The sequence below is a fragment of the Phyllobates terribilis genome, unplaced genomic scaffold (genome assembly GCF_046119375.1).
Source record: "Phyllobates terribilis strain yellow unplaced genomic scaffold, ASM4611937v1 Scaffold_1__5_contigs__length_1240528914, whole genome shotgun sequence".
NCBI classification, from domain to species: domain Eukaryota; kingdom Metazoa; phylum Chordata; class Amphibia; order Anura; family Dendrobatidae; genus Phyllobates; species Phyllobates terribilis.
In genome coordinates, this window is record NW_027362761.1 from 880,681,991 (window position 1) to 880,709,275 (window position 27,285).

General features: G+C 48.2%; 1 protein-coding gene across 5 annotated transcripts in view; it reads left to right on the top strand.

Moving 5' to 3' along the window:
- PDE5A (phosphodiesterase 5A) overlaps window positions 1-27,285 on the top strand; it is a 505,280-nt gene that overhangs the window by 250,885 nt on the left and 227,110 nt on the right. For all 5 annotated transcript variants that reach the window (XM_073639709.1, XM_073639717.1, XM_073639690.1 and 2 more), the window contains one exon: window positions 26,337-26,408. In XM_073639709.1, the coding sequence (XP_073495810.1) occupies window positions 26,337-26,408 (72 nt within the window). The remainder of the gene's footprint in view (window positions 1-26,336; window positions 26,409-27,285) is intronic.

Sequence of the window (27,285 nt, forward strand, 5' to 3'; positions counted from 1 at the left end):
AATTTTCTATTGGGTGCAGATCTGGAGACTGGCTAGGCAACTCCAGGACCTTGAAATGCTTTTTAAGGAGCCACTACTTAGTTGCCCTGGCTGTGTGTTTCAGGTCATAGTCATGCCAGAAGACCTAGCCACGACCCATCTTCAATGCTTTTACTGAGGGAAGGAGGTTGTTGGCCAAAATCTCACGACACATGACCCCATCCATCCTCTCTTCAATATGTTGCAGTTGTCGTGTTCCCTTTGCAGAAAAGCACCCCCAAAGTATGATGTTTTCTCCACCATGCTTCATGGTTGGCACAGTGTTCTTGGGGTTGTACTTATCCTTTTTCTTACTCCAAACACGGCGAGTTGCGTTGATACCAAAATGTTCTATTTTGGTCTCATTTGACCAGATGACCTTCTCCCATGCCTCCTCTGGATCATCCAGATGGTCATTGGCGAACTTCAAACGGGTCTGGACATGTGCTGGCGTGATCCCCCCTGATCACACCAGCACATGTCCAGGCTGTAACATCCCTGGTGGCGTGCTTGCATAGTGCACCACCTCCCACCATGCAAGACCGCAATCTTACCAGTCAGTCCATGCTGCACTCTTTGCTCCAGTATCTGCTCTGTCCATGTCTCTTGTCTGATTGCTTAGGGCGTTGGCGCGGCTTTCTGCTTGTTTCTTATAGCTACTGTGTGCACAGTCCTAATGCATCCCCAGCCTATTGCTGTGAGTCACTGGATACGAGTCACTGGATACTAAAACCCCCTCCACCCAGTAGGAGGTGCCTGAGCAACACTTACTCTCAGTTTGTCCTTTGCAACTGAATTGCCAGGTCCTGTCCTGTATCTAGTCTTTTCTGCCACCCTGGGGGCTGTATGCCCAGGCCTGTTACCTGTTTGTACTGCCACCCTGGGGGCTGTATACCCAGGCCTGTTACCTGTCTGTTTCCGCCATCCTGGGGGCTGAGTTCCTAGGCTCGTTTCTGTATCTTGTTTCTGTTTCAGTTCCAGTCTGAACAGTGTCCTAGCCCATTTCTTGTTTGTTTCCATGTTTGTACCTTCCCTTTTCCTGCAGTGTCTGAACCTGCACCTAACTCCAACTCATTGTCTCTGTACTTCTGTTTGTGAGTTTTGTGTCCACTCGCTACTTCATTGTAAGTACCTTGTGTGTATCTGGTTCTGCTCGTTCTGTTTCCCTGCCTCCGTATTTACCTCCTGTGTTCTAGCTATCTTCCTGTATCTTCCGGTCTGTTCCATGTGAACAGAGCCCTGTCCTGTCTGCCTTCACGTTCTACTCTGCTTGCTCACCGCTCCGGTGGTTCCGCTCTGCTCCGCTCGTTTACCGCACCTTCTCTGCTCTGCTTGCTCACCGCTCCGGCGGTTCCGCTCTGCTCCGCTTGCTTACCGCACCTGCGGTTCCGCTCTGCTCTGCTTGTTCACCGCTCCGGCGGTTCCGCTCTGCTGTGCTTGTTCACCGCACCTGCGGTTTTGCTCCGCTCTGCTTGTTCACCGCACCTGCGGTTTTGCTCCTCTCTGCTTGTTCACCGCACCTGCGGTTTTGCTCCGCTCTGCTTGTTCACCGCACCTGCGGTTTTGCTCCGCTCTGCTTGTTCACTGCACCTGCGGTTTTGCTCCGCTCTGCTTGTTCTCCACACCTGCGGTTTTGCTCCGATCTGCTAGTTCACCGCACCTGCGGTTCTGCTCCGCTCTGCTTGTTCACCGCACCTGCGGTTCTGTTCCTATATCCCAGTCTGTACTGGTTCCTATCCAGCCTGCGTTCATACCTGCTGGTATCTGCCTGTCTGCATTCCAGCCGTGCCTGTCAGCACCCGCTTGCCTTCATACCAGCCGTGCCTGCTAGTACCCACCTGCCTTCATACCAGCCGTGCCTGCTAGTGCCCACCTGTCTGCATACCAGTTAACCTGCCTGTTCCTGCATTCCCCGGTGTGGGTCAACAGCTGTGACCGGGGTCTGACCTGGAGTAGCACCTGGTCCCTCTGCTCGGTTCCTCCCTGGTTCACGGAGTCGACTGAGCCGCCATGTGACCTTGGTTGGATCGGGTTGATACTTAGTTATGCCCCTCCAGGCTCTCCTGGAGTTCATGGTACAGTGGGATCACTAATCACGCTCACGCTAGTCTGTCCGGGCGCGAGCGTAACACAGGCCCGTTTGAAGTTCGCCAGTGACCATCTGGATCATCCAAAGGAGGCATGGGAGAAGATCATGTGGTCAGATGAGACCATAATAGAACCTTGCATGCCCTGCAGGATTTTAATCCTTGACGGCGTAGTGTGTTACTAACGGTAATCTTTGAGACTGTGGTCCCAGCTCTCTTCAGTTCAATGACCATGTCCTCCCATGTAGTTCTGGGCTGATTCCTGACCTTTCTCAGAATCATTCTTACCCCACGAGGAGAGACCTTGCATGGAGCCCCAGACCGAGAAAGATTGACACTCTTCTTGTGTTTCTTCCATTTTATAATAATTGTGCCAACAGTTGTTGCCTTCTCTACAAGCTGCTTGTCTATTGTCCTGTAGCCCATCCCAGCCTTGTGCCGGTCTACAACTTTGTCCCTGGTGTCCTTAGACAGCTCTTTGGTCTTGGCCATGGTGGAGAGGTTGGAGTGTGATTGAGTGTGTGGACAGGTGTCTTTTATACAGGTAACAAGTTCAAACAGGTACAATTAATACATTTCTGGTTTTTATTTTTAAATTCTGTATCTCACAGTTGAAGTGTACCTACAATAAAAATTGCAGACCTCTCCATTCTTTGTAGGTGGGAAAACTTTCAAAATCGGCAGTGCATGTAATACTTATTTCCCTTCTGTATAGTGCAATAAAAGTTTTCAAAGTGTTTCCTATACGGTCTCACCAAATAACTTTATTTAAGCTAATATAAGAATGGTGAAAGGTTGTAACTTTACGATTAACAACTCTTGCCATGTTCGAAATGTGTTGAAGATTTTTATTGCACTATAAATCTTATATGCAACTACTGTTTTTTTTTAATTCCTACCTACAGATTGAACTGGTCCTCAAATTGTTGACGCTTGGACAGTTTTTAGTGGTTCAATTTTCTATCCAGATTGTTTTGAATATCAGGAAGAAAACATTTTTCTAAAATACAATAGGATATATGAAGCCGAATTTTTTTTTTCTGTAAATAGTGTGAAAGCAGTTGGCTCATTGAAAGTGAGGAAAATATACAACAGCTGTAGCTCCTGAACTGGAACTGTAAAAAGTGACACTTTTTTATTCTAACCAAAAATAGATTGGACAAATATCTGTCTATGGTGCACGTGTCTCAGTCCTAGAGGACGTAGCCAATTATGATACTTTTTTTTCCAGAATTTCAAAGAATTTAATGAACTGTATCAATCAAAGGAAGGCATCTCAAGATTTTTGAATTGGAGTTTCACCAACAAGAACATGATGATGCCTGGACCTTAACAATAGTTGAAATCCAAGCTAAGAAATAACAAATCTATTTTACCTGAATCTAGTGTAACATAAAAATAATCACAAAAGCAGTGCAATATCACCAAACAAGAGATTGGTTTAGCCAAAGAAAGACATGTGTAGCAAATTATTCTTTTTGTTAAAAGTGGGCCCCACATGTCCATCTCACAGACAACTTAAAAGGAAGCTATCATGTGCCCAAATGCTACTAACCTGCTGATAATGAGTTAATCTACAGTTTAAAAGTGTTCTAAATCTGCCCGGCCACCGCATTGAAAACATGGCTGCAGGGAGGAAATTAACTTTATTCCTCCTATCAGCCTCAGGCTGTTAGTCATATAGCACACCTTCAGTCACCACTCAATATACAGTGAGCCGTGGCTGTGTGCACGTGCCCTGGCATATTGATTGAAAGCCATCTCCGCACTGATATACCACAGAGACTGCTGTCAGTCAGTATTCTAGGGCATGCTTACATCCGTCGCTCACTATATACTCAGCAGTAACTGTAGCCCCACAGAGCTGTGTTTTTTCTCCTATTTTTATGGTTGGAATGATGTTATTTGGGAACTCACTACATCCAATCAACACATTTACCTCCAGTGATTTTAATTTGTAAAGAGTTCCGAGTTTGTTTTTTCTAAAAGCTGGGATAGTCAAAATATTATATAGAACATGAGCCAAGATTAATGAACATGTACCATGCTGTCTAAATAATTTCTGAAGCGGAGCAGAGCAGAGTGTTCCATCCTGTTCCGGCCCCTCTTATGTGCCTCCTTGTAAGATTATGGTGTGTTATCAACCTTCATCTACAAATAGGACTGACATATATGAGGCATGAGCTTTGCTAAAGCAAACATAACAAGCTACAGGAAGTATAAAAAGAATGTCACATGCGAAAATATGTAATTTCGCAGGAAGTCCATGTGATTTTATGTGCACGAAAATAAGGAACAGCCATTCAAAATTTATTTTGGAAAAAGAGACAATCACAACGTGTAACTAGGTTTAATTCAACCATAAGGTTTTCATCAACTTCACTACAGTGTTCAGCTGACACATTTCTGTATTTGGACTTTAATTCAAGGAACCAGCCACTAAATTATCGTCTGCCTTCTTCGGCTGACAACTGCTTCTTCTCAAAAAGGAAAAGAAAAAAGCTTTACAAAATACCGTTTGAACTGAACTAACCCAAGTGGCGTAATGAGTGAGGGACTCTTCGACACTGCAGAGCTCATAACAACCGAAAAGCCTGTAATTGTTTATAATGCAACGAGCTATAATAAGAAACTAGGACCCATTATGAAACTTATTTTATTTCTTGCTTCTTTTTTCATACAGTCTGCACTGTTTAAAAATGTTTAAAGCCAAAAAACAAATAACATTTTAGTAAATTTGTAGAAGCATACCTCTTGCCAAAGTACTTGGCCTAGCTTTTTAACTAGTTTAATAACTTTGCACGGTATTTTCCTTGTGAGTTCAGCTGTCCTCCTGCCTTCAGTTTCAAACAAAGAAATAGCTGTTTCACACATACTACTGTTGACTATATGAATCCTTGTATGGCTTATTTCTGAGTCTCCCTCTTCTTTTTTTTTTAATTAGATCATTTTTATTCACTGCTTACATTTTCCACCACTCCTATACAGTCAGAAACAAGAACAAACCCAACCCTCCCCACCCACCTACCTCCCAAGGAAATGGATCCATTGTTACTCTTGTCTTGTGAAGACAGTCCAGTTCTTCTGTATAACCAAAGCAAGAATCCACATGCTTTTATCACCCAGCCCCCTCCACCTCTAACATTTTCCAAATTTTTCAGAATAATACACAACAGTTATCAAATAGTTACACATTAAAATATTTTTGCATTTACTAATAACATGCTATATCATAGAAGTTACATTTTCCATCAAATGAAATATCCTCTCATTTAGAAGTATTCTAGAGGACATATCAAGGATTCTAAGCCTGGAACTTGATATCTTTTTAGATTTATTAAATGTATTAGGCTTCTTATATACCACGTTTGTCTTCTTCCTCTTTTACTTCTCCTTGGCAGTTTATCATAATATGAGAGTTCTCCTGTGTAAGGTTCAGGATAGTTTACACCCTCTGCCTTGTGCAGCACCGTGTATGTCACAGGCAGTGTGCTAACTCCAGGAAATTATATGAAAAGGCATAGATAATCAGTTGGCAACCACCTTTCATCATCTACTACAAAAACGTGAAGCAGCATTTAAGAAATTCAATATCAGAATACCAGTGACGAAGAATTGCAGTTGTTAGTCAGCGCATTGGTTGTAGCTTTCCAAAGACACATTCTATCCCTAATTTATCATTCAGAAAGCTAAGAGACAGATTTAGAATCAGAAATGATGAAAGTATGTGAATTCCTAACTTTGGTTTTCACTTGAGTTTTCTTTTAGCTCAATAACTCAAAGAGAATTTATTGAGCCCTAACCTTAAAATTGAATTTTTTAAGCAATTTGAGCATGAAATTGTCATGTATGTGGTATCTACTGCTTTTATTAGCTAAAACGTGTAAGTAAGAACTCACAAGCAATGCATGCTAGTTAGCCTGGGAAGAAAACAAAAAACAAGAATTGTAGAACTCACATTTTTCTGTGGTGAACTTTTTAATGCAGTTGTATCCTGTACTGTTATTAGGCGAGTTCTAAACTCTCCAGAGGGAAAGACTTAAGACTGCAGAGAAAATTCTTGCAAAAATGAGGCTAATCAAATGTGTGAATATGATGAAAAATGTGCCCTCTTATCACACCTGTAGCAGCAAATCACATCCAAAGAATTCAGAACTAATTAAAGATAAAGATAAGTTAAAGAAGTGTTCATCATTATCTCCAGTGTTCTTGCAGAGCATCACTTCTTATGTGGATGTTATCTAGTTAACACCTTTAAAAGTGTGAGGATGATTTAAATGTCTGTTGCTTTGGAAAATCCTGCAAATCATTTGAAGTTCTATAATTAAATTTAATGAGACAAGCTTTTCTTATGCATCTTCTAAATTTGCCTTCGACACAACTTTTTTTTAAAAAAATCCTTAACAATAAGTGTCTTTTAATTTCTCTTTTTTTCACTTATGTTCACTTCATCCCCCATTATGTCTTCTTTCTATCAGCAGCACGGAAACAAGACATAAGGTTGTAACGTGGACAGGTGACTATGGCAGCTAATTCAGTTAAATACAGTCTCTAGTTTGGCTAATAGTGCTGTAGTGTTACAACCTTTGAAAACTATAGCAGCTAATTATGGACCACAACGCTGACATGACGTACATACAAATAAGAAAATGTTATTATGCATAATCTTTTGTTCTGTATGGATATGTTGTCAGAAGTGTTGCTTGTGTCACTCTACCTGATCAAATAAACATGCACGACAAAGCTAAGTGTTAAAATTTATGGGTAGGTTAAGAGAGATTAAACTCGGGTTGTGTGTCAGACAATGGAGGAAAGTGCATTTTTGGTGCACCTTTCTTTGTCACCCATTTCCTTTTTCTTTGTCGCCCATTAGGTCACACTCAGATGTAGCAAATTTTAAATGCAGATCCCTCCCAAGAAGTCTGTAACAAGTTACAGTACACGTAAAGGAGAATTTCAAAACTCCATCAATATGTAGCAGAAAGTATGTGCACAAAATTCAGGGACCATGCCAAATCTGCAGCAAGATCCACATCACCAGTAAAGTACAACCCAATAATGGCGACATGCAAAATATATAGATATACCTACTCAGAAAAAAGCATGAACTTGTTCAACAAAGTACAATAAAAATATCTAATCTTTATTGGACAGTACAAATGAAATAAGGTACACACAAGACTACAAATGAAATAAGGTACAAACAAGACTTGGTGGGATATCACAGATCTCTGTATATATGCAAATCATATCAAGATAAGATATTCCTATGAAAACAAAGTGCATGGCTATAATAACCAGTGGATGCATGTGCAATTTACACTCCTTAACATTGAAATTGCAACACCAAGACAGAAAAGTTGTGGAGTTATGGAAATCACGGGATCAATAGAAATGTTAATGATATGTAAATGATGAAAAATGGAAAGAAAAGTTTCAAAACATCTCGATTTTTTCAGCTTCAAGAATGAGCTACAGAAATACATGCACTTACACACTTTGGCTTCTATCAATGAGGTTTTTAATGGTTGTCTGTAGAAAGTTCTGCCATGCTGAATGTGCATTTAATTTTCATTTGCAGTACAAAATGGACCACTATGTGCCATTCTTTGAATCTGACAAGAATGTGCGCAAGCCATGAAGAGGCCTCCACAAGTGAACTTCGCACCTGTCCTATTCCCAGGGTTATGTAGTGGGATTACATAATGTATGGTAGCAAAACCTCTCTAGTCTTCTTTCCAGGAATACTCACATCTCGGTCTTACATTGATTTGATGGTGTAACCAGTGATGCTACCATTTCTCCAGAGTATTTCATGAGCTATTTTTCAACATTACAATGCAAGCCTGCTTATTGCTTGTGCTACTGTGAGCAGCCTGTGTGGCCAAAACATACTACCGTGGTCTACAGAGTCTCCAGACTTATATCCCATTGAGAACATCTAGATCATCATTGTTTGGCAACTGTAAAGGTAGCTTCCAGCAGTAGATCTTCAAAAATGTCATGCCCAAGTGCATTTAAGGTGGCAGAACATTCCTAAAAAAACACTAATAACCTCAGTGATAGCAGCCAAGGCGTGTAAGTGTGTGTATTTATGGACGGAATGCTCATATTGAAACTGAATAAATCAAGATACTTTGAAAATTTTGTATCCATTTTTTCACCATATCATTAACATGTCTATAGATACTGTGTGTGACATGCAGAAGTAGTGCTGTTGCTTCAAAAGCAGCCAGCAACTATAAGAGATAACACAGTCACAAGAGACAGGAAGTGTTGTGCTTCAAAAGCATCCAGCAACTAAAGGGGTTAACACAGTCACAGGAGACAGGGAGTGTTTAGCTGAGCCCCAGGGGGATTGTGGGGAACTTGTTATTGTAGTCTGTCTGAAGTCGAAGAGAAAGGTGGTGTGTTATCTGGATCTGACAGAAGGCAACTGAACAGGATTCAGATCAGGAGAGAAACTAAACACAGGTCAGATAAACTCCCTGAACTAACAGTGCAGAGTATTATCGGGCAGGAAGATAAGGACTGGAAGGAATTGTGTCACAGGGATCATCTCCCTCATCAAACCCTCCTCCCCTCCATCTCCATGCAGGATAAAGAATGCTGTGCACTATTGTGTCCTTGTGAAGGAAAAGCCTGTGGTTGTGTATGCATAGAAGTGTGCTGCTAAGAGATCTAATCTATGCTGAATTATGCTACTGAAGAGACTGTAATACTGTGCCTTGTGAAGAAACTACTGTATTGTTACGGGAGTCGGTTGCTCAAGAAACTCAGACTGTACTGTAATGAAGATTGTTGCTGTAATATCCCTGAATTGCACTGGCCGTGCTTCAGACTAAATTCCACTGTTAAGCTGTTGAAAAAGAATCTTGTCAGATGTGTCTGGTCAGCAATTGAATCTATCATGTGCCTGAGAGAAGCTGCAGTCTATGGTCGTCCTGAGTAACGGTTCCCCCAGGATTCCAAAGAATTCATGAAACCCGTCTCGCCCTATCTGAGCCTAGCGGCGTGCGTGTAACACGTGATTTCCATAATTTCCCAGTTTTTCCTTATTGGTGTTCCAATTTCAGTGTTGCAAATTGTATGTTGTTATGTTCATGTGACGCGCCCCTGGGCCTGTGTCGCGCTGCGTTGCGCACGCGGGAGCTTACCCGGAGCCGGATCTCTTGAGGGTTGTAGTCTCGTGGCGGTGACCCGGTCCGTGCCCAGGGAGTCAAACTGAGCGGCGATGTAACAGCGGTAGATGTAGGACGACTACGCCACCCGTTGAATGCAGCTATGGAGCTGCCGCTGCAGGACAGTCCGCTGAGGCCGGTGGATGGATGGTGCAGCGTAGATGGTATAACCCCCAACGGGAGGGGTATGGCCTCAGGGCAGCAGATGTGGATGATGGGGGTAGCAGGAACCACTCAGAGACGGTGCGGTGTAATTCAGGGTCTTTACTGGTAACAACGATAGACCCTCCCGGAGTACTTGCTAGTGAACGGGGCCTGGTCAGTCCTTGAGCAGATGGGATCTCCCCTGGCCAGGCGGAGTTGTAGGCCTCCCAAACTGACTGTACTCTTCTGGCTACCTTGCTAGAAGCGGATATAAGTAGCCCACGTCCCTGAGTGTACCGTGTGGTGCTCACCCGTATGGCCGGTGACTCGGGGCCTTCTAATGGCTTCCGCTCCACGATGGCGGTGCTGGTCCCACACGTGTGACCGTGCCTTCGGGTTTCTGGGCCTGAGGACCTGAAATCCCCTGCCGGTCGGCTTCTGCTGCTGGGTAAGAGTTAGTCCCCACAGCCTCGGACGCCGGGTCCGGTAAGAAAGCTTCTCAGTCAGGGCGAGCTCTGCAGCTGCCAGCCCCTGACTCGTAGTAGTATTGCTTCTGCTGTTTCTTGTCTCTACTCTCCTTGACTGACTAACCCTGCCTCAGCCCAGGGTTTATACAGGGGAAGTTCTTCCCCTCCCAAGACTGGGCAGGAGGTGTGGCATGCACAGGATCCCTGACCAAAGGACCTCCCACCTGCTCTCAGACATAACATTACATTACTGTGGAAAACCAGACCCCTGGGGTGCCACATTTCCCCCTAGTGAAATTTAGTACTCCGGGACTAAACATATTTTAGAAAAAACATAACAAGATATAACAACAATAATAGTACAATAAGAAGAAACACATAAAGGTGGTCACGGCATGTCCGTAACCGGGTGTAGTCTTTGAAGAAAGCAAGGTGTCCATTTCACCAAAACAGGGAGACGTAACCAGGTAGGGGTCTGTCCTACCCCGAGTCCTTAACAGTCTCTAGTCCATCCTGGGTTACGCTCCAACTATGTACAAGGATTCCCGGTAAATCCACCAAGGATTCCTAAAAATAACTGGAAACACAAAATTATACACAAGCAACAATACACAGATAAACATAAATAAAACAATTTATACACTTCAAATCCTCCAGCGTGCGGGTAACTGGCCTCTAGTGGCCCTAGTGGACCTACGGAGCTGACTGTCTGGCCCTGAACTACAGGGTGTAGGAGCTGTCAAGGGTAAACTGGGCAGCTGTCTACCGGCTCTTTGTCTCACTAGGGGTACGGCAGGCTCACTATAAGCAGAGGGTTGATCCTCCTGTTCTGCTTGTGTGGAGTCTTCTGCCTCCTGGACCGGCTGTTCTTCCAGCTCTACCTGTTGCTCCGTAGGTGCTTGGGATGCTGGTTGGAGGAAGGTGAGTACGGGTACCACAACTGCACCATTGACTTGAGTCCAAGACCGAGGGAAGTCCCCGAGCACAGTACTAACCATATCTTCCCTTTCCTCTACGGGTCGATGGTCTTCTTGTTCCTCTTCAGGGTTCCTCAGTTGTTCGGGACACTTCTTCAGGTGGTCCCGGGATACAATGGCTGTGGTTTCCCCTCCGTCTTTACTGATGGTACAAACCTTCGGGTTCTCGTGGCTTGAGGGCAGTACGGTGTACGGGTCCTTCTCCCACTGGTCATCCAACTTGTGGAGCCGTCTCTTCCTCTTCAAGACCTGCTCCCCGGGTACCAGGGGAACAGCGGGAGCATACTGGTTGTAAGTTTTCTCTTGTCTTTCCCTAGCCTGACAGAGACTTCGCTCCACGCTCTCCTGTACTCTCCGGTACTGCTGCTGCCTCTCTGTGTCCCAGTCTGTTTCTGGTGAAGTGTCCTCGGGTGTCAGGACTCCCATTTCCAGGTCAACAGGTAACTTACCAGGTCTTGCCCTCATTAGGTAAGCCGGGGTACAGTTGGTGGAACCTACCGGGATGTGGTTGTATAGGTCCACCAGATCGGGCAACTTCTCAGGCCACAGACTGCGTTCTTCCAGGGGCAACGTTTTTAGAAGATCCATTACCACCTGGTTCATTTTCTCACAAAGTCCATTAGTTTGCGGATGGTAGGGTGTCGTCCTTATCTTCCGGCAGCCATACAGATTGCAGAATTCCTGGAAGACCTCCGCTTCAAAGGCAGGTCCCTGGTCCGTCAGCACTTGGTCCGGGTACCCGTGTGGACGGCAAAAGTGCTGCTGGAAGGCTCTAGCTGCTGTTTGAGCCGTTAAGTCCTTGACGGGGACGACAACCAGAAACCGGCAGTAATGATCCACGATGGTTAACGCGTAGACGTAGCCACTTCTGCTTGGGGTCAATTTTACATGATCCAAGGCTACCAGTTCCAACGGTTGCCGGGTGACGATGGACTGCAGGGGAGTCTTCTGGCTGGCACGGTCCTTCCTTCTCAGGTTGCACGGGCCACAGTCTCTGCACCACTTCTCGATGGTTCCCCTCATGCCTACCCAGTGGAACCGCTCGCGCAGCAGGAACTCCAGCTTCTTCCACCCGAAGTGTCCAGCTCCGTCGTGGTATGCCTCCATCACCATGGCTGCGTCTCTTCGTGGCACCACTACTTGCCAGAGTAATTCATGCGTCCGGGAGTTAACCATTCTGCGGCACAACTTCCCTTTGTAAAGGAACAGTCGACTCTTCTCTGCCCATAGTTGTTTGGCTTCCTCCGGAGCGTCTGGTTCAAGGCGAGCCTCCGGCCGAGTCAGCATCTCCTTCACCAGTCGGACGGCATGGTCGCTGTCTTGCGTTTCCGCCCAGTTGTAGTGGGGTAAGGGGTTCAACGTAGCAGCCTGCTTACTCCTTACCCGGTGGGAATACTGGATAGTCCCATGACGGTGGAATGCAGGGAGTTCAACTTCTTCCAGTCCCTCCGGATCTTCTCCTCCGTCCGGCAGGTTGGGCATCCTGGACAGGGCGTCCGCGTTGGTATTGGAGCGTCCTGCCCGGTATTTGATTGTGAACTCGTAGTTGGACAGACGGGCCATCCACCTCTGCTCCAGGGCACCGAGTCTTGCCGTGTCCAGGTGTGTCAACGGGTTGTTATCCGTGTACACGGTGAACCGGGAAGAAGCGAGGTAATGCTTAAAGCGCTCGGTGACTGCCCATACTACGGCCAGGAACTCTAACTTAAATGAGCTGTAATTCTCGGGGTTCCTTTCGGTGGGTCGCAGTTTTCGGCTGGCGTAGGCAATTACTCGTTCCTTCCCCTGCTGGATCTGGGACAGTACGGCTCCTAGCCCGATGTTACTGGCGTCGGTGTAGAGGATAAAGGGCTGGCTATAATCCGGGTACGCCAGGATTTCGTCCCCCGTGTGGGCCATCTTCAGCTGGCGGAAGGACTCTTCTTCCAGCTCCTCCCATTTGAAGGGCGGCTTCTGGTTCTTGGCCTTCCGGGACTGGCCTATCAGGAGGTCCTGCATAGGTGCTGCCTTTTTGGTGAAACCGGGAATAAACCTTCGGTAGTAGCCTACCAACCCGAGGAACTGCCGCACTTCTTTTACGCTGGAGGGGCTTGGCCATTCCTTAATTGCGGTGATCTTATCAGGGTCGGGAGCCACTCCGTCAGCGCTCACCACGTGTCCCAGGTACTGCACCTTTGGTTTCAGGAGGTGACACTTGGAGGGTTTCACCTTTAGGCCGTAACTTGCCAGAGCTTCGAACACTTCCGCCAGGTGTTTCAGGTGGTCCTCATACGTCTTGGAATATACGATGACATCGTCCAGGTACAACAGGACCGTCTCGAAGTTTCTGTGGCCCAGACAACACTCCATTAGTCGTTGGAAGGTTCCCGGTGCGTTGCAGAGTCCGAACGGCATGCAGGTGAACTCGCTAAGTCCCATCGGGGTGGTGAATGCGGTCTTCTCCCGGTCCGCCTCTGCTACAGGAACCTGCCAGTACCCGCTAGTGAGATCCAAGGTAGAGAAGAAGTTAGCAGATCTTAAAGCAGCCAATGACTCCTCTATCCTTGGTAAGGGGTACGCATCCTTGTGTGTGATACGATTGATTTTCCGGTAATCTACACACATCCTCATGGTGTTGTCTTTCTTTCGGACTAAGACTAGTGGAGCTGCCCAGGGGCTACAGCTATCCCTGATCACCCCAGCCTCCTTCATGTCTCTAAGCATCCCCTTGGCGTGTTGGTAGTGGGCAGGGGGTACGGGTCGATACCTCTCTTTTATAGGAGGATGGTCTCCCGTGGGGATGTGGTGTTCTACCCCCTTGACTCGCCCGAAGTCTAACGGGTGTTTACTGAACACTCTCTCGTACTCCTGAACCACCCGATAGACTCCTTGTTTCTGGTGTGCGGGAGTGGAGTCAGTACCCAGATGTAGTTGCTGACACCAGTCCTCCATGTTTTTCTTAGAGCCGTTACCTTCCTCCGGGTGAGATGGAGGCAAGGGTTCCACAGATTGTATAGAATTTTGGTTAATGGTATATAATTTGGCTAGCGTGGCATACCGGGGCAGGTACACTTCCCTCTCCCCGATATTTCTTATGCGAACGGGCACCCTCCCATGGCGTACATCAACCACCCCCCGTGCTGTCAAAATGGTGGGCCTACTGTCCGAGTAAACTGGTTCTACCATTGCCTGGTAATCTCTACCTCTCAGACCAATAGCTGCCCGGCACCAAATCATCATTTCACTTTTTGGGGGCATGGCAATAGGAAAAGGGTCACACATTCTTACGCTACCAATCTCACCGCCGGAGAGTTCCACCTGTTGCCGTCGCATCAGTGCCCGGATCTCTTTCTGGAGCACCCGCTGCTCGCCGGAGCTGGCGTTCTTGGCAACCTGCTGTAAAAGGAAAATCACCTCTGCAAGACAATTTTCAATTACATTAGTTCCTAGAGTTATTTTTGGGTGACTCTCATGTTTGTCAATATCTACAATGATCAGTCCCTGTGCTGCCAGTTCGACTCTACCGATTTTGATGGTCACCTCTTTAAATCCGATCTGTGGCACGGGCTGGCCATTGCTGGCGATGATACTCAAGTCGTCGTCAGGGTAGCGGGTAATATCCGAGTCATTCCAGTACTGCTTAAAGAGCACGTACGGGATGGTGGTGACCTGTGACCCGGTGTCCAGTAGGGCACTCATGGGAATGCCATCCAGTACCACAGGCAAGACTGAACGTCCTCCCACATATCTGTCGCGCCAGTTCGATGGGCCTGGTGATCTTTTTCCTGGGGGTGGAAGCCTGTAAAGACTGCACAGTTCGGGTTAGCGCAGCAACGCTCTTAGCTAGCTCTTGGACCTGATGGTGTAGGTCTGGAGCCGGGTCATTGTCCAAAGCCTGCGCATCAGCTCCCACAGGCCCTGCCGACAAGGGCGCCGCCTCCTGGTGGTAAGTGATAGCAGGGCGCTTGTGGGTCACAACGCCACCCGGTGCCGGTTCTCGGAGCACCCGGATGGCTCTGTCCTTGAACTGTGCAAAGCCCAGATGGAGATCCTGTAAGGCCATTGCCCGCAACTGGGTTCGGTGGGTATTACAATACAGTCCCTCTATAAACTGTTCGGTCAACAGCCTGTCCTCGTTTCCCACTCCATCAGGGTCGGTCTGCTTAATGGCCCTCAGGGCCTCTTGTAGGTTTAGTGCATAGTCCCTTATACTCTCATGCGCTCGCTGCTTGCACCCGTAGAATCTAAGCTTAATCTCGGCTGAGGTGCGGGTATCAAAGGTGTCCTTCAGCCGGGTTAGTATCCCTGCGACAGTCTTCCTCCCAGGTGGCCAGGATTTTACTTCCCTTTTGGCTGCCCCGGTTAGTTGGGCCACCAGGATGCTCACTTTTTGCTCTTCTGTGAGGGGGTACACCTGGAAGAGGCTATCCAGCTTTTCTCTAAAGTCATGCAGGGTATGTGACTCCCCTGAGTACTGGGGTAGCCAAGCTGCTCCCGGGATATAGGGCATGGTGAAGGGCATAACTGCAGCAGCGGTAGCGCTGGCGGGGGTTGAGGCAGTGAAGCTCTCCTCCGTATCCGACATCTTCCTCCCCCCTAGTGGACCGTGGCCTACCTTGCGATGATCCTGTTCCGTAGGCCGCGGCTCCGCAGTGGATCGTCAGGGTTGAGGACCTTCCGTCGCGCTCCTGTGACGTCGGCGTCTGCTGGGCTCCTTCCAGGACCTTACGCAACGTCCGGACGTGAGGCGGGGCTTCAGTTCTCGCGCGCTTTCGGAGTCCACGCCCCTCTTCTTCCCACGCGGCGTCCTCAAGATGGCGTCCAATGGCGGGAAAACTCCACGGATGGCGAGAAGAAGGCAGAAGATGGCGCTGGATGGCGGGAAACTTCACCGATGGCGGGAAGAAGGCTGAAGATGGCGCCGGATGGCGGGAATCTTCACCACAGGTAAGTTTGAAAAGTCTCTTTTTCAGGCACGCAGTACCCGGTGGTTGCGGGCACGAAATCCTGCCGACTACGCCAAAGTTGACGCGCCCCTGGGCCTGTGTCGCGCTGCGTTGCGCACGCGGGAGCTTACCCGGAGCCGGATCTCTTGAGGGTTGTAGTCTCGTGGCGGTGACCCGGTCCGTGCCCAGGGAGTCAAACTGAGCGGCGATGTAACAGCGGTAGATGTAGGATGACTACGCCACCCGTTGAATGCAGCTATGGAGCTGCCGCTGCAGGACAGTCCGCTGAGGCCGGTGGATGGATGGTGCAGCGTAGATGGTATAACCCCCAACAGGAGGGGTATGGCCTCAGGGCAGCAGATGTGGATGATGGGGGTAGCAGGAACCACTCAGAGACGGTGCGGTGTAATTCAGGGTCTTTACTGGTAACAACGATAGACCCTCCCGGAGTACTTGCTAGTGAACGGGGCCTGGTCAGTCCTTGAGCAGATGGGATCTCCCCTGGCCAGGCGGAGTTGTAGGCCTCCCAAACTGACTGTACTCTTCTGGCTACCTTGCTAGAAGCGGATATAAGTAGCCCACGTCCCTGAGTGTACCGTGTGGTGCTCACCCGTATGGCCGGTGACTCGGGGCCTTCTAATGGCTTCCGCTCCACGATGGCGGTGCTGGTCCCACGCGTGTGACCGTGCCTTCGGGTTTCTGGGCCTGAGGACCTGAAATCCCCTGCCGGTCGGCTTCTGCTGCTGGGTAAGAGTTAGTCCCCACAGCCTCGGACGCCGGGTCCGGTAAGAAAGCTTCTCAGTCAGGGCGAGCTCTGCAGCTGCCAGCCCCTGACTCGTAGTAGTATTGCTTCTGCTGTTTCTTGTCTCTACTCTCCTTGACTGACTAACCCTGCCTCAGCCCAGGGTTTATACAGGGGAAGTTCTTCCCCTCCCAAGACTGGGCAGGAGGTGTGGCATGCACAGGATCCCTGACCAAAGGACCTCCCACCTGCTCTCAGACATAACATTACATTACTGTGGAAAACCAGACCCCTGGGGTGCCACATTCCCCCCTAGTGAAATTTAGTACTCCGGGACTAAACATATTTTAGAAAAAACATAACAAGATATAACAACAATAATAGTACAATAAGAAGAAACACATAAAGGTGGTCACGGCATGTCCGTAACCGGGTGTAGTCTTTGAAGAAAGCAAGGTGTCCATTTCACCAAAACAGGGAGACGTAACCAGGTAGGGGTCTGTCCTACCCCGAGTCCTTAACAGTCTCTAGTCCATCCTGGGTTACGCTCCAACTATGTACAAGGATTCCCGGTAAATCCACCAAGGATTCCTAAAAATAACTGGAAACACAAAATTATACACAAGCAACAATACACAGATAAACATAAATAAAACAATTTATACACTTCAAATCCTCCAGCGTGCGGGTAACTGGCCTCTAGTGGCCCTAGTGGACCTACGGAGCTGACTGTCTGGCCCTGAACTACAGGGTGTAGGAGCTGTCAAGGGTAAACTGGGCAGCTGTCTACCGGCTCTTTGTCTCACTAGGGGTACGGCAGGCTCACTATAAGCAGAGGGTTGATCCTCCTGTTCTGCTTGTGTGGAGTCTTCTGCCTCCTGGACCGGCTGTTCTTCCAGCTCTACCTGTTGCTCCGTAGGTGCTTGGGATGCTGGTTGGAGGAAGGTGAGTACGGGTACCACAACTGCACCATTGACTTGAGTCCAAGACCGAGGGAAGTCCCCGAGCACAGTACTAACCATATCTTCCCTTTCCTCTACGGGTCGATGGTCTTCTTGTTCCTCTTCAGGGTTCCTCAGTTGTTCGGGACACTTCTTCAGGTGGTCCCGGGATACAATGGCTGTGGTTTCCCCTCCGTCTTTACTGATGGTACAAACCTTCGGGTTCTCGTGGCTTGAGGGCAGTACGGTGTACGGGTCCTTCTCCCACTGGTCATCCAACTTGTGGAGCCGTCTCTTCCTCTTCAAGACCTGCTCCCCGGGTACCAGGGGAACAGCGGGAGCATACTGGTTGTAAGTTTTCTCTTGTCTTTCCCTAGCCTGACAGAGACTTCGCTCCACGCTCTCCTGTACTCTCCGGTACTGCTGCTGCCTCTCTGTGTCCCAGTCTGTTTCTGGTGAAGTGTCCTCGGGTGTCAGGACTCCCATTTCCAGGTCAACAGGTAACTTACCAGGTCTTGCCCTCATTAGGTAAGCCGGGGTACAGTTGGTGGAACCTACCGGGATGTGGTTGTATAGGTCCACCAGATCGGGCAACTTCTCAGGCCACAGACTGCGTTCTTCCAGGGGCAACGTTTTTAGAAGATCCATTACCACCTGGTTCATTTTCTCACAAAGTCCATTAGTTTGCGGATGGTAGGGTGTCGTCCTTATCTTCCGGCAGCCATACAGATTGCAGAATTCCTGGAAGACCTCCGCTTCAAAGGCAGGTCCCTGGTCCGTCAGCACTTGGTCCGGGTACCCGTGTGGACGGCAAAAGTGCTGCTGGAAGGCTCTAGCTGCTGTTTGAGCCGTTAAGTCCTTGACGGGGACGACAACCAGAAACCGGGAGTAATGATCCACGATGGTTAACGCGTAGACGTAGCCACTTCTGCTTGGGGTCAGTTTTACATGATCCAAGGCTACCAGTTCCAACGGTTGCCGGGTGACGATGGACTGCAGGGGAGTCTTCTGGCTGGCACGGTCCTTCCTTCTCAGGTTGCACGGGCCACAGTCTCTGCACCACTTCTCGATGGTTCCCCTCATGCCTACCCAGTGGAACCGCTCGCGCAGCAGGAACTCCAGCTTCTTCCACCCGAAGTGTCCAGCTCCATCGTGGTATGCCTCCATCACCATGGCTGCGTCTCTTCGTGGCACCACTACTTGCCAGAGTAATTCATGCGTCCGGGAGTTAACCATTCTGCGGCACAACTTCCCTTTGTAAAGGAACAGTCGACTCTTCTCTGCCCATAGTTGTTTGGCTTCCTCCGGAGCGTCTGGTTCAAGGCGAGCCTCCGGCCGAGTCAGCATCTCCTTCACCAGTCGGACGGCAGGGTCGCTGTCTTGCGTTTCCGCCCAGTTGTAGTGGGGTAAGGGGTTCAACGTAGCAGCCTGCTTACTCCTTACCCGGTGGGAATACTGGATAGTCCCATGACGGTGGAATGCAGGGAGTTCAACTTCTTCCAGTCCCTCCGGATCTTCTCCTCCGTCCGGCAGGTTGGGCATCCTGGACAGGGCGTCCGCGTTGGTATTGGAGCGTCCTGCCCGGTATTTGATTGTGAACTCGTAGTTGGACAGACGGGCCATCCACCTCTGCTCCAGGGCACCGAGTCTTGCCGTGTCCAGGTGTGTCAACGGGTTGTTATCCGTGTACACGGTGAACCGGGAAGAAGCGAGGTAATGCTTAAAGCGCTCGGTGACTGCCCATACTACGGCCAGGAACTCTAACTTAAATGAGCTGTAATTCTCGGGGTTCCTTTCGGTGGGTCGCAGTTTTCGGCTGGCGTAGGCAATTACTCGTTCCTTCCCCTGCTGGATCTGGGACAGTACGGCTCCTAGCCCGATGTTACTGGCGTCGGTGTAGAGGATAAAGGGCTGGCTATAATCCGGGTACGCCAGGATTTCGTCCCCCGTGAGGGCCATCTTCAGCTGGCGGAAGGACTCTTCTTCCAGCTCCTCCCATTTGAAGGGCGGCTTCTGGTTCTTGGCCTTCCGGGACTGGCCTATCAGGAGGTCCTGCATAGGTGCTGCCTTTTTGGTGAAACCGGGAATAAACCTTCGGTAGTAGCCTACCAACCCGAGGAACTGCCGCACTTCTTTTACGCTGGAGGGGCTTGGCCATTCCTTAATTGCGGTGATCTTATCAGGGTCGGGAGCCACTCCGTCAGCGCTCACCACGTGTCCCAGGTACTGCACCTTTGGTTTCAGGAGGTGACACTTGGAGGGTTTCACCTTTAGGCCGTAACTTGCCAGAGCTTCGAACACTTCCGCCAGGTGTTTCAGGTGGTCCTCATACGTCTTGGAATATACGATGACATCGTCCAGGTACAACAGGACCGTCTCGAAGTTTCTGTGGCCCAGACAACACTCTATTAGTCGTTGGAAGGTTCCCGGTGCGTTGCAGAGTCCGAACGGCATGCAGGTGAACTCGCTAAGTCCCATCTGGGTGGTGAATGCGGTCTTCTCCCGGTCCGCCTCTGCTACAGGAACCTGCCAGTACCCGCTAGTGAGATCCAAGGTAGAGAAGAAGTTAGCAGATCTTAAAGCAGCCAATGACTCCTCTATCCTTGGTAAGGGGTACGCATCCTTGTGTGTGATACGATTGATTTTCCGGTAATCTACACACATCCTCATGGTGTTGTCTTTCTTTTGGACTAAGACTAGTGGAGCTGCCCAGGGGCTACAGCTATCCCTGATCACCCCAGCCTCCTTCATGTCTCTAAGCATCCCCTTGGCGTGTTGGTAGTGGGCAGGGGGTACGGGTCGATACCTCTCTTTTATAGGAGGATGGTCTCCCGTGGGGATGTGGTGTTCTACCCCCTTGACTCGCCCGAAGTCTAACGGGTGTTTACTGAACACTCTCTCGTACTCCTGAACCACCCGATAGACTCCTTGTTTCTGGTGTGCGGGAGTGGAGTCAGTACCCAGATGTAGTTGCTGACACCAGTCCTCCATGTTTTTCTTAGAGCCGTTACCTTCCTCCGGGTGAGATGGAGGCAAGGGTTCCACAGATTGTATAGAATTTTGGTTAATGGTATATAATTTGGCTAGCGTGGCATACCGGGGCAGGTACACTTCCCTCTCCCCGATATTTATTATGCGAACGGGCACCCTCCCATGGCGTACATCAACCACCCCCCGTGCTGTCAAAATGGTGGGCCTACTGTCCGAGTAAACTGGTTCTACCATTGCCTGGTAATCTCTACCTCTCAGACCAATAGCTGCCCGGCACCAAATCATCATTTCACTTTTTGGGGGCATGGCAATAGGAAAAGGGTCACACATTCTTACGCTACCAATCTCACCGCCGGAGAGTTCCACCTGTTGCCGTCGCATCAGTGCCCGGATCTCTTTCTGGAGCACCCGCTGCTCGCCGGAGCTGGCGTTCTTGGCAACCTGCTGTAAAAGGAAAATCACCTCTGCAAGACAATTTTCAATTACATTAGTTCCTAGAGTTATTTTTGGGTGACTCTCATGTTTGTCAATATCTACAATGATCAGTCCCTGTGCTGCCAGTTCGACTCTACCGATTTTGATGGTCACCTCTTTAAATCCGATCTGTGGCACGGGCTGGCCATTGCTGGCGATGATACTCAAGTCGTCGTCAGGGTAGCGGGTAATATCCGAGTCATTCCAGTACTGCTTAAAGAGCACGTACGGGATGGTGGTGACCTGTGACCCGGTGTCCAGTAGGGCACTCATGGGAATGCCATCCAGTACCACAGGCAAGACTGGACGTCCTCCCACATATCTGTCGCGCCAGTTCGATGGGCCTGGTGATCTTTTTCCTGGGGGTGGAAGCCTGTAAAGACTGCACAGTTCGGGTTAGCGCAGCAACGCTCTTAGCTAGCTCTTGGACCTGATGGTGTAGGTCTGGAGCCGGGTCATTGTCCAAAGCCTGCGCATCAGCTCCCACAGGCCCTGCCGACAAGGGCGCCGCCTCCTGGTGGTAAGTGATAGCAGGGCGCTTGTGGGTCACAACACCACCCGGTGCCGGTTCTCGGAGCACCCGGATGGCTCTGTCCTTGAACTGTGCAAAGCCCAGATGGGGATCCTGTAAGGCCATTGCCCGCAACTGGGTTCGGTGGGTATTACAATACAGTCCCTCTATAAACTGTTCGGTCAACAGCCTGTCCTCGTTTCCCACTCCATCAGGGTCGGTCTGCTTAATGGCCCTCAGGGCCTCTTGTAGGTTTAGTGCATAGTCCCTTATACTCTCATGCGCTCGCTGCTTGCACCCGTAGAATCTAAGCTTAATCTCGGCTGAGGTGTGGGTATCAAAGGTGTCCTTCAGCCGGGTTAGTATCCCTGCGACAGTCTTCCTCCCAGGTGGCCAGGATTTTACTTCCCTTTTGGCTGCCCCGGTTAGTTGGGCCACCAGGATGCTCACTTTTTGCTCTTCTGTGAGGGGGTACACCTGGAAGAGGCTATCCAGCTTTTCTCTAAAGTCATGCAGGGTATGTGACTCCCCTGAGTACTGGGGTAGCCAAGCTGCTCCCGGGATATAGGGCATGGTGAAGGGCATAACTGCAGCAGCGGTAGCGCTGGCGGGGGTTGAGGCAGTGAAGCTCTCCTCCGTATCCGACATCTTCCTCCCCCCTAGTGGACCGTGGCCTACCTTGCGATGATCCTGTTCCGTAGGCCGCGGCTCCGCAGTGGATCGTCAGGGTTGAGGACCTTCCGTCGCGCTCCTGTGACGTCGGCGTCTGCTGGGCTCCTTCCAGGACCTTACGCAACGTCCGGACGTGAGGCGGGGCTTCAGTTCTCGCGCGCTTTCGGAGTCCACGCCCCTCTTCTTCCCACGCGGCGTCCTCAAGATGGCGTCCAATGGCGGGAAAACTCCACGGATGGCGGGAAGAAGGCAGAAGATGGCGCTGGATGGCGGGAAACTTCACCGATGGCGGGAAGAAGGCTGAAGATGGCGCCGGATGGCGGGAATCTTCACCACAGGTAAGTTTGAAAAGTCTCTTTTTCAGGCACGCAGTACCCGGTGGTTGCGGGCACGAAATCCTGCCGACTACGCCAAAGTTGACGCGCCCCTGGGCCTGTGTCGCGCTGCGTTGCGCACGCGGGAGCTTACCCGGAGCCGGATCTCTTGAGGGTTGTAGTCTCGTGGCGGTGACCCGGTCCGTGCCCAGGGAGTCAAACTGAGCGGCGATGTAACAGCGGTAGATGTAGGACGACTACGCCACCCGTTGAATGCAGCTATGGAGCTGCCGCTGCAGGACAGTCCGCTGAGGCCGGTGGATGGATGGTGCAGCGTAGATGGTATAACCCCCAACGGGAGGGGTATGGCCTCAGGGCAGCAGATGTGGATGATGGGGGTAGCAGGAACCACTCAGAGACGGTGCGGTGTAATTCAGGGTCTTTACTGGTAACAACGATAGACCCTCCCGGAGTACTTGCTAGTGAACGGGGCCTGGTCAGTCCTTGAGCAGATGGGATCTCCCCTGGCCAGGCGGAGTTGTAGGCCTCCCAAACTGACTGTACTCTTCTGGCTACCTTGCTAGAAGCGGATATAAGTAGCCCACGTCCCTGAGTGTACCGTGTGGTGCTCACCCGTATGGCCGGTGACTCGGGGCCTTCTAATGGCTTCCGCTCCACGATGGCGGTGCTGGTCCCACGCGTGTGACCGTGCCTTCGGGTTTCTGGGCCTGAGGACCTGAAATCCCCTGCCGGTCGGCTTCTGCTGCTGGGTAAGAGTTAGTCCCCACAGCCTCGGATGCCGGGTCCGGTAAGAAAGCTTCTCAGTCAGGGCGAGCTCTGCAGCTGCCAGCCCCTGACTCGTAGTAGTATTGCTTCTGCTGTTTCTTGTCTCTACTCTCCTTGACTGACTAACCCTGCCTCAGCCCAGGGTTTATACAGGGGAAGTTCTTCCCCTCCCAAGACTGGGCAGGAGGTGTGGCATGCACAGGATCCCTGACCAAAGGACCTCCCACCTGCTCTCAGACATAACATTACATTACTGTGGAAAACCAGACCCCTGGGGTGCCACACATGCACTGTATTTTCATAGGCGTGATTTATTTTGAGATATGCAGTTTATTTCAATATATGCAGGGGTCTGTGATGTTCCACTAAGTCATGTTATGTGGATTTAGTTTTTAACTCTCTTTGTATATTTGCATTTTGGATACTTATTGTGTTTCATTTGTACTGTCTAATAAAGATTGTATATTTTTACAGTACTATGTTGGTCAGGTTCATGTCCTTTTCTTGGCAGATAACTAAACAAACTCATGCTATTACATGATCAACCATTCGTGTGGTCAGTATGTAATACTGCATGCGTGGGCAACCACAGTCTTCGATTCTTGTTTCACTGTAAGCTGAAGTATGATTGGATTAAGGTGTAATACAATGTACAAACAGCAGGGAATTGCTACGATTTAAACTACTTTTACCTCCACACCATGGTCCACATGTATACCACAAAAGATCAAAATGACTACAAAGACGTGACTCGATCAGATTGTGATTTTCGGAATTTGGAGGGCAAGTTAACATCTTAAACTCTTTGTCATGTTCTGCAAATCCTTCCTTAACATTTTTTTTTCAATCTGGAAGGGCACAATTATCTACATAAAGAGGTCATTGTAATTCAAGAATACTGTTGTAATGAAGGGGTGAACATGGACTGTAATAATGTTTTCCAGCTGCCTATTCCCAGACCATCACACTGCCTCTTTTAGTAAATAGTGACTCCTGGTGCCATCTCTTCCCTCTATAAGTGACCTACATGCATCCAGTCCAGTCGATATAAATGAAAATGTGATTCATCAGAATTGGTCACTTTCTTCCATTATGATCTTGTTCTGATGATTACATGGCTATATACAGTATGTGCTTTAGTCTCTTCACAGGGGTCATCATTGACTGGTCTGTGATAACATGACTCTAATACACACCAAACTGTGATGCACTGTTTGTTATGACACCTTTTTTTAACTGTCATCATTAATTTTTTTCAGCAATTTATAATGTCGTAGCTCTTTCAAGCGATAAGACAAGTCAGATTAGCCTTTGTTTCCAGCATTCATCAGTAAGCCTTGGGCACTAATGATCCTGACGCTGTTCCTTTTTGGACCACTTTTGATAGGTACTAATCACTGCTTTCCCTTGAAGACTTATTTTCTGATCATGTCCTCTAGCCATCTCAATTTGGATCCTGTCAAAGACTCTTTGATTCTCATGCTTGCCAAATTTTCTGCTTCCAACACATCAACTTGAAGAACTGATTGTTCACTTGCTGTCTGATAATTTTTTTATCCACCCCTTGACGAATATCTTTGTCACAAGATAATCAATATTATTCAGGTCACTTGTCAGTGGTTTTAATGTTACGACTGATTATCACTGATAAGTTGTGACAATTTTCCTATGATTTATAAACACATCATACACTTCAAAACATGCCAAATCAAAGGCTGAATTCAGAGCTCTTTGAAATGCAATCTGTGTACAGATTGTTATGTACGGACTACCTGTGGGTCTCCCAATTAACTTAACACACCCATACTAATATATAAGACTGTTGAGTGTGTGTCAGGAGACCCACAGCCAGTCTGTACGTCATGTGCCATATTGGGACCATGTTTCACTGACGTCTGAATTTGGCCTAAACCTTATAATTTGTTTACTTCGCTGTATAGTTGTCATGGCTTGGTTTGGGGATTCGATCCGGTGACCTGTTGCAGCGAACCAGTTCCACCTGTCTGCTGAGATATTGCCCTTTCTTCCTTGTCCAAATGCTGATGGTTTTGATTGTGTTTGTTTTCCCTTCTTGGTTTGCTCCTCGCCAGGTGTTTCTTATTTTCTCTTTTTGATTTGCCCTAATGCATTCTGCATTTTATATGTTCACCATTCACTGCACTTCCTTTCTGGCTATACTTCTAGGTGGTTTTGTGCTAAGGAGTTCCAGCCCTTCAGCTACAGGATTTTCCCTGATAGCCGGAATATAAATCGTGTTTGCCTGAGTGTCTGTTTGTCTACCTTCCCAGCACCTTTTCCTTTTGACCACAGTTAGAGTTCTAGGAGGTTATTTTTGTTTCATTTATTTTTGGTTCTCCTTAGTTTTCCCTCTCTTCCCTTTATGAATGTGCTTTAAATTTTCTCACCCTGGGTCTTAGTGTCCACCTGCACAGTTTCCTCTCCCCTTGTTATCAGTGTGTAGCGGCCTCCCCTCCCATTCCTCAGGAGGTATGAGAAACGCCATTCGACAGCCTTTTAGGGAGTCAGGTCATAAGTGGTGTTTTTAGTTGTGCGGCTAGGGATTGTCTAGTCTGTACAGGGACCAGTAGAGTGTGGGTGTCTATGTAATAGGTCTTCCTTATTCCTGTTACCGTATGTGAGTGTGCCACGTTCATAACAATAGTCAGTGCTAATGTTTAGAACAGATTCCATCCTGTTAGATTTTCCTAGTGCTTCCCCAACTGTTACATGGATGTACACTTGAATCCATGCAATTGATCACAATTGATAATTGCTTTGTGCTAATGAACCTTACATAGGATGGGGATAGACTGAATTCTGTTTTGTTTTGTAGTCGCGTTATTCATATGTAATGCAAATTAAGGTTTTCCTTAACGTAAGTACAGAAGCCAGACTTCTGCCATTTTTTATGTCTTTGATGTCCATTTTTTTTTCATAGTAATAATGGTATAATTGTCAGAGACTAATAGTTTGTATGCATTTGGAATGTAAATCATAAAGCTTTCATGTTTCCTGTCTTATGTATTTCTGTGTACTTTATTACTTACTGTTCATATTCATGTAGTTACAAATTTTCTAATATTTCTTTGTTTAATGATTCAATCAGGTGGTTGGAGTAGCACAGGCAATCAATAAGAAGTCTGACAGCAACGGGACGTTTACTGAGCAAGATGAGAAGGTAATGTTTGCAATGCGAAGAAATCTTCTGTATGTGTGAATACACAACTTTTCAAAAACTGAGAAGAAAAGTGTGTTGTAGCAATCCAAATATTGCGCTATTGTTTTAACACAATACATTTGCAAGAAAAAGTAAGTGACCCTTTGAAATTACCTGGAGTTCTGCATTGATTACATGTAGAGATGAGAAGATTTGTCATAGTAGTATAAAAATCTAAAATTTTACAGATGTTAAAAAAAATGAACACTCGTCTAACCAATCACCTGTCCTGCTGCCCGCCTTCCAATCACCCGCACCCCTCCTTTTTGCCTTCCCCCATTGCACACATTTTTTTTGGCCTGCTTCACACTGCGTTTGGGCTTCCGGCACCATGTAGGCCTTTGATTGGACTGCAGTATGTTCCATTGCAACTCCTGTCATGAAATCACAATGTGCATCACGTGAGGTAAGCCTCAGGCGATTTCTGTTAGAGCATCATGACGTCATGACAGGTGCTGCAATGGCACAATAGGCAGTGATGTGTGAGGCCTAGTCACAGTCATGCAACCCGAAGAGGATGTATGCGATGAGGCAAGGCAAAAAGGAGAGGCAAGGAGGACTGGATGCCTGGCTGCACAGGTGGTGAGACGGGTGAGCAGCGAGGTGAGTATTCATTGAGTGTTTTCCTCCAGAGAAACCCCAGAGCATATTAAGAAATCTTCAAATAACATCAAATAACTTTGATGCAAACTGAATTTCACCGTCTAATTCATCTCTAATGACATTGTTTGTAAATATCTTTAATTAAACACATTTGGGATATATTTATCAGTACTGTCTAACATATAGACAGTGCAAACTCAGTCTAGACAGTCTTAAAATGCACCAAACATATCAC